At 40.2% G+C, this 10,289-nt stretch overlaps 2 protein-coding genes across 3 annotated transcripts in view; both read left to right on the top strand.

The window, feature by feature from the left end:
* The first annotated feature begins 693 nt into the window (after positions 1-693).
* LOC108802906 (indolethylamine N-methyltransferase-like) lies at positions 694-4,000 on the top strand. 2 transcript variants are annotated; one of them, XM_018574750.1, is made up of 2 exons: positions 694-862; positions 3,774-4,000. In XM_018574750.1, exons 1-2 carry the CDS (start codon positions 712-714, stop codon positions 3,983-3,985), a joined length of 363 nt encoding a protein of 120 aa, XP_018430252.1. In that variant the 5' UTR covers positions 694-711; the 3' UTR covers positions 3,986-4,000. The 2 variants fall into 2 exon arrangements, 1 of the variants encoding a protein (XP_018430252.1); XR_001942245.1 differs by lacking the exon at positions 694-862 and adding an exon at positions 2,681-2,830 and having other exon boundaries at positions 3,774-3,814.
* A 3,561-nt stretch (positions 4,001-7,561) lies between these two features.
* LOC108802903 (nicotinamide N-methyltransferase-like) overlaps positions 7,562-10,289 on the top strand; it is a 22,740-nt gene continuing 20,012 nt past the window's right edge. The window contains exon 1 of the transcript XR_001942244.1: positions 7,562-7,730. The gene's annotated coding sequence lies outside the window, so the exon portion shown is untranslated. The remainder of the gene's footprint in view (positions 7,731-10,289) is intronic.

Genomic DNA, 10,289 nt, shown 5'->3' with positions numbered 1-10,289 from the left:
TGGTATTTTTGTACATTGTGCAGTGGCTATATGAGGGGAGTGTTATCACGCTACTTCTAAATACCCAGCAGCACAGTGGCGCAGTGGTTAGCGCTTCTGCCTTGCAGCACTGGGGGTCCCTGGTTTGAATCCTGGCCAGGTCACTATCTGCACACAGTTTGCATGTTCTCCCTGTGGGTTTCCTCCCACACTCCAAAGACATGCTGGAAGGTCAACTGGCTTCTGTCTAAATTGGCCCTCCTATGTATGCATGTAATATAGGGACCTTAGCTTGTAAGCTCCTTGAGGACAGGGACTGATGTGAATGTGCAACTATGTAAAATTGTCAGCGCTATATAAATACCTGTAATAAATACACCCAACAATATTGGTTTATGGTGAAATAACTGTTTTTGCTCTTTTCTGTGTTATGAACTTCATAACCTTTTAAAAACCTAAATACAACAAGTTATATGACCAAATATACCTACATGTAGACAAGAAGAGAATAGGGGGAAATATATATATATATTGCATAGAATTGCAAATGTTTATTTTACAAACAAGGAGATGGTAATCACAGCTCTGTCAGCTGAATGCCCCATGACTGTCATGTGATTGTAACAAACAAAAGTATGGCAACAACATAGATTTACCTGACATATAAAAACTAAACTCTGGGATTAGTTAAGCACATTGGAAAGTGGAAACTTGACGCAGCGACACTGCAAGATGGATTCTACACAAAAGAAATTCTACCACATTCACGGAATTGATTCTAGAAGTTTCCTTGACTTCTACTTCTCTGACAAGGAGGACATGGTCTTCCGAGAAGATACCTTGAAATTCCCAATGATGAATCTTCACTATGTGTTCAGCAGAGGTATGTAGGAATCTTTAAGTTAAAAAAATTACATTATTTTATGTAAAAACATTAACAATATCACCGATAGTAGTGAAAATCTTTGTACTGGTCTGTCAATCGTTTATCAAAATTAATATTAATGTCCACATGCTGTAAATAAAACTCCCCATACTCATCTATCAATCATTTATTGATGTTAAAATGAGACATTTGTGGCTCAAAACTTGTATATAATCTATCATGTATATGCTGGTTGCGAGTAACAGATTATGTGGATTGGAGCGACATTCACCATATTTATTCTCAGAGAATGTTCGTACAAGTCTCTCTGAAGTGAGAAAGCTACCATGACCTGGATGAATGAGAAACCTTCACAGACAGATATATAAAAGTATTTTTATAACTTCTATTGAGTGTCAGATTCTCTTGAAGTTCTGTGGGAGAAAATAAAGTCCTTTTGCTTTTCATCCTGGAATTTCCTGCAGAAGAAACAACAGGGATTAGGGGACAGCAATGGGGATGTTGGCTACCCTGCTGCACCCAACGCGTTGCCACCTGAGATTGAATATTGCCCCAACCCATTGCCCTCCCCTTCCCACTCCAGACTTACCTTCCTTCTCATGCTGGGCCCTCTTCCGTGTCTCGGCGGCCATTGGGCGCAGCACATTCTGCGGGACTAGGGACAGCCTCTCCTGCCACATCTCCTGCCTCTCCTGCGTACATTCTGCGGGTGGCAGAGCGGCAGGGAAGGAGCGGCACGATCTCGGGGGTGCTCTTACAGGTGGAACGCCACGGCACGGTCGCAATTGCGACTGCTGCGACCCTGGTAGTTCCGCCAGTGTTAGGGACCCATTCTGGGTATGGCGTCCATTCTTCAGTTCAACCAGTTTGCAGTGACTTCATATTTGATGGATCGGTAAGTGTCTGTGGTCAGTCTTTGTGTAATCTTCCCTGAGGTGGGGGCTTATCATATGAGTTCTGCAGGTACACAGAGTTTGTTCATTTTCAAGTGTCTTCAACCTCAACCTTATGCTAATTGTTAAAATTGTTCTTTAAGATGTCTTTGAAATTTGTAATCAAAGACTGATACAGCCACTAAATCCCGATCTAGTGTGGTCTGGTTTTCTTTGTGTAAGAGAAGACAACAGAGGTGTTGGGTATGGCCAGGTTTTGGGTACACCTGGTTCCATCTGAAAACCCTGGTCATGTGACCAACTGCTACTAACTGTACCAAGACCTGAATAATTGAGAATCTTCACAAAAATACATTTTAAAAAGTCTGAACTTGCCCACTTGATGATCACAGGGCTACAGTATCTATTATAATGAAGGGAGATCAAAGGAGCTTTAATGGCTCATTAATCTATTAACTATTAAATATTTTGTATATAGAAAAACCAAAAAACAGTTATTTGTGTTCCCATGACAAGCACATGCTCATGGCTAGGATTATAATGAGGCGCATTTGCTGGGTATAAAGACAACTCCCAGATATCACCGCGAGTATGACCCAACTGAAGATACGAGAGTCACTCTGCTGTTAAAGTTGGTAAATTGCTTGAAAGTTAAATGACCGAAGTTACCGACATGTAGACAAGAAGAGAAGAGAGAATAATGAATAATAAGTAGAATAAAGAGGGTTTATTTGACAATACTGAGAAGGGGTAATAACAGCTCCGTCAGCTGAATCCCTTGTGACTGTCATATGAATATAACAAACAAGATTATGACAACATTGAACTCACCTGAGAAATATAAAGTGAACTCTGAGATTAGTTCAGCACATTGGAAAGTGGAAACCAAAGAAGTGACACCTGACCCATCGACGCTGCAAGATGGATTCTATACCAAAGAAATTCTACAAGATTCATGGATTTAATTCTAGAAGTTTCCTTGAATTGTACTGCTCTGACAAGGAGGACATGGTCTTTGGAGAAGATTCTTTGACATTTCCGTTGATGAATCTCCACTATGTGTTCAGCAGAGGTATGTAGGAAGCTGTATATTTTATAGATGAAATTCCTTTATGTAGAAAGCAATACAATTACCACTCATAGTAGTGAAACTCCCCATACTGGTCTATCAATCATTTATTGAAGTTCAAATGAGACATTTGTGGCTCACTACATGTATATAAATTGTTATTCATAACTTATATTGAGTGTCAGCTTCTCTTGAAGTTCTGTGAGAGACAATAAAGTCCTTTTGTTTTTCATCCTGAAATTTCGAAAAGAGACAATAGTGAGTAGGGGACAGCAATGGGGATGTTGGCTACCCGTTGCCACCTCAGACTGAAAATTGCCCCAACCCTCAAAACAATGGATGAGCCTGCTGTAAATAGTATATTGTTTATATATTGTAAAGCAATGTGAAAACTGTTAGCTGTCCTATAAATCCTGTTTAATAATAATAATATTAGTGGTGGATAATAGATGTAAAACATACTGTAGATAATTTAAATGTAGTTTGCTAAATCACTGTGTATCATAAACATTGCATTTATTTCTTAAAATACTTATTTCACCTTTTTTTTATCCTTTGTTACATCTCAGTTCTGCTGATCTCCTGAAGTGTCTTTCTAGCCACTTCCTATTTACATACACTCCAGTGATGGCTGCATGGCATTTCTTAGTGGGGGGGGGTTTCCTGATGGTGACAATAGCGGATCAAGACTGTGTAATGTGTGTTGAAATGGTCACCTATAACCTCCATCTGAATTCGGTGTAACAGGGTGACAACACAGGAGAACAATTGGGAGACAGGGACTGAGTGGTTTTCCCCTCTTATAGTAATATTGAAAACATTTCCAAAATGATTTGAAACTGACATGTTAAAGATGAAATTAGATTTTTAGTGATTGTGTTTACAGCTCATTATTTTGCACACCTTGTATGTTTTTTCATGTGCACAACACTTTATTTTATCACAGGTTTTATCTGTGGAAATCTTTTGATTGATCTCAGCATGGGCGCCTTAGTTCACCATCTATATTCAGCTGCTAACATCTTCAAAGATATTATTATTATGAAGTTGAATGAAAAATGTAACATGGAATTGCGCAGATGGCACGGCGATCGTACCGGAGCTTTTAGCTGGACTCACACAAAAACTGCTGTTGAAAAGTTGGAAGGAAAAAGGTGAAGTGTCTGATGATAATTGTTTGTGATAATATCGGGTCTATTTATAAAACTTCCACTGGCTGGAGATTAGAGGACATTTCTATACTCCTCAGTACCATCTAGGGGTAGGAAGTCAGTCAAGTGTTATAAGAAATTTAATATACGTAATGGGCACCGTATTGTCTGATATTATTGTTCAACTCTGCTACATTTTGTTCATAAACTTGAGGAATTATTATGCTGCTGGCGGATCATTTTAACATCATAGTAACATTGTAGGTGAGGTTGAAAGAAGACACAGGTCCCTGTAGTTCAACCTATATACAGTGTAATTGTTTGTTACAGTATCCGGTCTATTTATAAAACATCCACCAGGTGAAGATTATAGGACATTTCTATACTCCTCAGTACCATCTAGGCCAGTGGTTCTCAACCTTCCTAGGGCCGGGACCCCTTGGTAACATTTGCCAAGTTGTGGTGACCCCCAACGGTAAAATTTAGGGATGATGCGGCTGCTGCGCTAGGAGAGGGCTGAAGAGGACTCTCACCTTATTATTGTTTATTTTTTATAATTTTCTTATTTTTTAATAATTTGTTTCTTATTTCTTTTTAATCGCTTTTGTATTTTTTTTATTCTTTTATTTCTATTTCTTTAATAATTTTTTAATCTATTTTTTTCCCACTTAATTTCATTGCTATCACACAGAGGTAACAAGCCCCTGTGTAATAGCAATTGGAGGTGACAGGTTCTTTTTATTGACCCTGTCACCTCCAATACAGGAGTCCTAGCACAGCACTGTGCTGGAACTTCTGTGACAGGTGAGAGGGGAAGACTGCTATCCCCTCTCACTAGACAACTCCCAGATATCACCGCGAGTATGACCCAACTGAAGATACGAGAGTCACTCTGCTGTTAAAGTTGGTAAATTGCTTGAAAGTTAAATGACCGAAGTTACCGACATGTAGACAAGAAGAGAAGAGAGAATAATGAATAATAAGTAGAATAAAGAGGGTTTATTTGACAATACTGAGAAGGGGTAATAACAGCTCCGTCAGCTGAATCCCTTGTGACTGTCATATGAATATAACAAACAAGATTATGACAACATTGAACTCACCTGAGAAATATAAAGTGAACTCTGAGATTAGTTCAGCACATTGGAAAGTGGAAACCAAAGAAGTGACACCTGACCCATCGACGCTGCAAGATGGATTCTATACCAAAGAAATTCTACAAGATTCATGGATTTAATTCTAGAAGTTTCCTTGAATTGTACTGCTCTGACAAGGAGGACATGGTCTTTGGAGAAGATTCTTTGACATTTCCGTTGATGAATCTCCACTATGTGTTCAGCAGAGGTATGTAGGAAGCTGTATATTTTATAGATGAAATTCCTTTATGTAGAAAGCAATACAATTACCACTCATAGTAGTGAAACTCCCCATACTGGTCTATCAATCATTTATTGAAGTTCAAATGAGACATTTGTGGCTCACTACATGTATATAAATTGTTATTCATAACTTATATTGAGTGTCAGCTTCTCTTGAAGTTCTGTGAGAGACAATAAAGTCCTTTTGTTTTTCATCCTGAAATTTCGAAAAGAGACAATAGTGAGTAGGGGACAGCAATGGGGATGTTGGCTACCCGTTGCCACCTCAGACTGAAAATTGCCCCAACCCTCAAAACAATGGATGAGCCTGCTGTAAATAGTATATTGTTTATATATTGTAAAGCAATGTGAAAACTGTTAGCTGTCCTATAAATCCTGTTTAATAATAATAATATTAGTGGTGGATAATAGATGTAAAACATACTGTAGATAATTTAAATGTAGTTTGCTAAATCACTGTGTATCATAAACATTGCATTTATTTCTTAAAATACTTATTTCACCTTTTTTTTATCCTTTGTTACATCTCAGTTCTGCTGATCTCCTGAAGTGTCTTTCTAGCCACTTCCTATTTACATACACTCCAGTGATGGCTGCATGGCATTTCTTAGTGGGGGGGGGGTTTCCTGATGGTGACAATAGCGGATCAAGACTGTGTAATGTGTGTTGAAATGGTCACCTATAACCTCCATCTGAATTCGGTGTAACAGGGTGACAACACAGGAGAACAATTGGGAGACAGGGACTGAGTGGTTTTCCCCTCTTATAGTAATATTGAAAACATTTCCAAAATGATTTGAAACTGACATGTTAAAGATGAAATTAGATTTTTAGTGATTGTGTTTACAGCTCATTATTTTGCACACCTTGTATGTTTTTTCATGTGCACAACACTTTATTTTATCACAGGTTTTATCTGTGGAAATCTTTTGATTGATCTCAGCATGGGCGCCTTAGTTCACCATCTATATTCAGCTGCTAACATCTTCAAAGATATTATTATTATGAAGTTGAATGAAAAATGTAACATGGAATTGCGCAGATGGCACGGCGATCGTACCGGAGCTTTTAGCTGGACTCACACAAAAACTGCTGTTGAAAAGTTGGAAGGAAAAAGGTGAAGTGTCTGATGATAATTGTTTGTGATAATATCGGGTCTATTTATAAAACTTCCACTGGCTGGAGATTAGAGGACATTTCTATACTCCTCAGTACCATCTAGGGGTAGGAAGTCAGTCAAGTGTTATAAGAAATTTAATATACGTAATGGGCACCGTATTGTCTGATATTATTGTTCAACTCTGCTACATTTTGTTCATAAACTTGAGGAATTATTATGCTGCTGGCGGATCATTTTAACATCATAGTAACATTGTAGGTGAGGTTGAAAGAAGACACAGGTCCCTGTAGTTCAACCTATATACAGTGTAATTGTTTGTTACAGTATCCGGTCTATTTATAAAACATCCACCAGGTGAAGATTATAGGACATTTCTATACTCCTCAGTACCATCTAGGCCAGTGGTTCTCAACCTTCCTAGGGCCGGGACCCCTTGGTAACATTTGCCAAGTTGTGGTGACCCCCAACGGTAAAATTTAGGGATGATGCGGCTGCTGCGCTAGGAGAGGGCTGAAGAGGACTCTCACCTTATTATTGTTTATTTTTTATAATTTTCTTATTTTTTAATAATTTGTTTCTTATTTCTTTTTAATCGCTTTTGTATTTTTTTTATTCTTTTATTTCTATTTCTTTAATAATTTTTTAATCTATTTTTTTCCCACTTAATTTCATTGCTATCACACAGAGGTAACAAGCCCCTGTGTAATAGCAATTGGAGGTGACAGGTTCTTTTTATTGACCCTGTCACCTCCAATACAGGAGTCCTAGCACAGCACTGTGCTGGAACTTCTGTGACAGGTGAGAGGGGAAGACTGCTATCCCCTCTCACTGAATTCGGTGTAACAGGGTGACAACACAGGAGAACAATTGGGAGACAGGGACTGAGTGGTTTTCCCCTCTTATAGTAATATTGAAAACATTTCCAAAATGATTTGAAACTGACATGTTAAAGATGAAATTAGATTTTTAGTGATTGTGTTTACAGCTCATTATTTTGCACACCTTGTATGTTTTTTCATGTGCACAACACTTTATTTTATCACAGGTTTTATCTGTGGAAATCTTTTGATTGATCTCAGCATGGGCGCCTTAGTTCACCATCTATATTCAGCTGCTAACATCTTCAAAGATATTATTATTATGAAGTTGAATGAAAAATGTAACATGGAATTGCGCAGATGGCACGGCGATCGTACCGGAGCTTTTAGCTGGACTCACACAAAAACTGCTGTTGAAAAGTTGGAAGGAAAAAGGTGAAGTGTCTGATGATAATTGTTTGTGATAATATCGGGTCTATTTATAAAACTTCCACTGGCTGGAGATTAGAGGACATTTCTATACTCCTCAGTACCATCTAGGGGTAGGAAGTCAGTCAAGTGTTATAAGAAATTTAATATACGTAATGGGCACCGTATTGTCTGATATTATTGTTCAACTCTGCTACATTTTGTTCATAAACTTGAGGAATTATTATGCTGCTGGCGGATCATTTTAACATCATAGTAACATTGTAGGTGAGGTTGAAAGAAGACACAGGTCCCTGTAGTTCAACCTATATACAGTGTAATTGTTTGTTACAGTATCCGGTCTATTTATAAAACATCCACCAGGTGAAGATTATAGGACATTTCTATACTCCTCAGTACCATCTAGGCCAGTGGTTCTCAACCTTCCTAGGGCCGGGACCCCTTGGTAACATTTGCCAAGTTGTGGTGACCCCCAACGGTAAAATTTAGGGATGATGCGGCTGCTGCGCTAGGAGAGGGCTGAAGAGGACTCTCACCTTATTATTGTTTATTTTTTATAATTTTCTTATTTTTTAATAATTTGTTTCTTATTTCTTTTTAATCGCTTTTGTATTTTTTTTATTCTTTTATTTCTATTTCTTTAATAATTTTTTAATCTATTTTTTTCCCACTTAATTTCATTGCTATCACACAGAGGTAACAAGCCCCTGTGTAATAGCAATTGGAGGTGACAGGTTCTCTTTATTGACCCTGTCACCTCCAATACAGGAGTCCTAGCACAGCACTGTGCTGGAACTTCTGTGACAGGTGAGAGGGGAAGACTGCTATCCCCTCTCACAGAGCGGCAGATTTACTTTTAACCCTGTCAGTCAGTATTCGTTTGTAATTGTTAATAATAATATACTGTACATGGCAGTAAATGATGGGCAGCATATTATTGACGGTCACAATTAATGATTTAAACGAAATACTTTGTGAATAAATCCCGGTTTCCTCGATAATACCGGTCTGTGCGCAAGCGCAGATGCTGAGGTCGACAAATTCGACTACATCAGCGTTCTCGACAGAACACCGGTATCTGCGTTTAGTATCGGGGCATTTTCACAAGTATAAATACTCGTGAAAATGCCCAGTATTGGTAGTGGTGTATTCCTACTTGAAAATATAATGCATTGCTGGGACTTGTAGTCCTACATAGTTGGAACTATTCTGCATTGCTGTATAATCATCATACCACAATCCAGACAACCTCCAGCTATGCGGGACTACAAGTCCCAGCAATACATTATAATAAGTCAGCTATGCAGAATGCCACTAGCATCCCCCCCACTATAATGCATTGTTGAGACTTGTAATCCTACATAGTTGGAGCTATTCTGCATTGCTGTATAATCATCATACAGCAATGCCGAATACCACCAGCTATGCGGGACTACAAGTCCCAGCAATGCATTATAATAAAAGTCTGCGCTTCTGCCCGGGGGAAGCAAGCTCCGCCCCCTGCACGCACGTCTGAGAAAGGTTCCAATAGTGGGCAGGGGGGGCCCGGGACATGCCAAATTGTATTAGTCTTATCATTTCATAATAAAAAGTTATGTCTTGGAGCCCGGCCACCTGGGCCCCTTACAACTTCAGTGGCTGTACCCCCCTGATGGCGGCCTTGCAGGATAGGAGCAGTACGATCTCGGGGACCCCCTTCTTCCTCGCTGCGCCCCCCCCCCCAAGTGGCAGAACGCCAGGGCCCGGTCGCAATTGAGACCGCTGCAACCCTGGTAGTTCCGCCAGTGCATCTAGGGCAGCCGCCACCAACCTTTCGGACCTCGTGGACCACTAAATTCATAATTTTAAATCCCGCGGACCACTAATATGATTTTTTTTTAAAATATAGATATATTCTCATATTTTTTGTTTCTCGCTTCTGTCCTCTCTTCTCTTTCTCGGCTGCTGAAGCTACAGGACAGGCGAGAAGGAGAAGAGAGAACTGAAGCGAGCGATCACGGCGGTAGTGTCCCATCCAGAGCCGGCACTAGCTCTCTGCGCTCTCTCTCCTCCTGGCCGCTGCAGCTTCAGCAAGCAGGCACTCAGAGAGATGGCTCTAATCACACCTGTTATCACTCTCTCTCTCTCCTTCGAGCCGCTTTGAAGCTGCAGCGTTTGGGAGGAGTGGGAGGGAATGCTGACAGGTGTGATTAGAGCCGCCCTCCTGAGTGCCTGCTTGCTGAAGCTGCAGCGGCCAGGAGGAGAGAGAGGCATCGCTCAGCAGTGTGAATGTGATCAGAGCATTCTTAAAGAGCCCCCCCTCCCAGTCCACATCTTTTGGACATTATTAATCTGAGTTGCCCCACTCAGTATGCCTGTTGCTTGCGGCCATATTGAGTGGGGCACTCATATTAATAACGTGCTGGATTAGTCTGACCCAGGGGTGGACTAGGCCCGGGGGCAGGGTGGCAATTGCCCCCCGGGCCTCTCTGATACCTATGCAAACGCCGCCCCAAGCACTTCATCTCTCCCCTCTCGGCTGCTTCAGCAGCAGAGCGACCAAGAGGGGAGAGATTAAATGCTTAC

This window comes from Nanorana parkeri, unplaced genomic scaffold (genome assembly GCF_000935625.1).
Source record: "Nanorana parkeri isolate BGI_ZX_2015 unplaced genomic scaffold, ASM93562v1 scaffold3208, whole genome shotgun sequence".
In the NCBI taxonomy this organism is placed as follows: Eukaryota; Metazoa; Chordata; class Amphibia; order Anura; family Dicroglossidae; genus Nanorana; species Nanorana parkeri.
The sequence above is the reverse complement of the archived record's forward strand: the minus strand, read 5'-3'. Positions and strand labels throughout refer to the sequence as shown.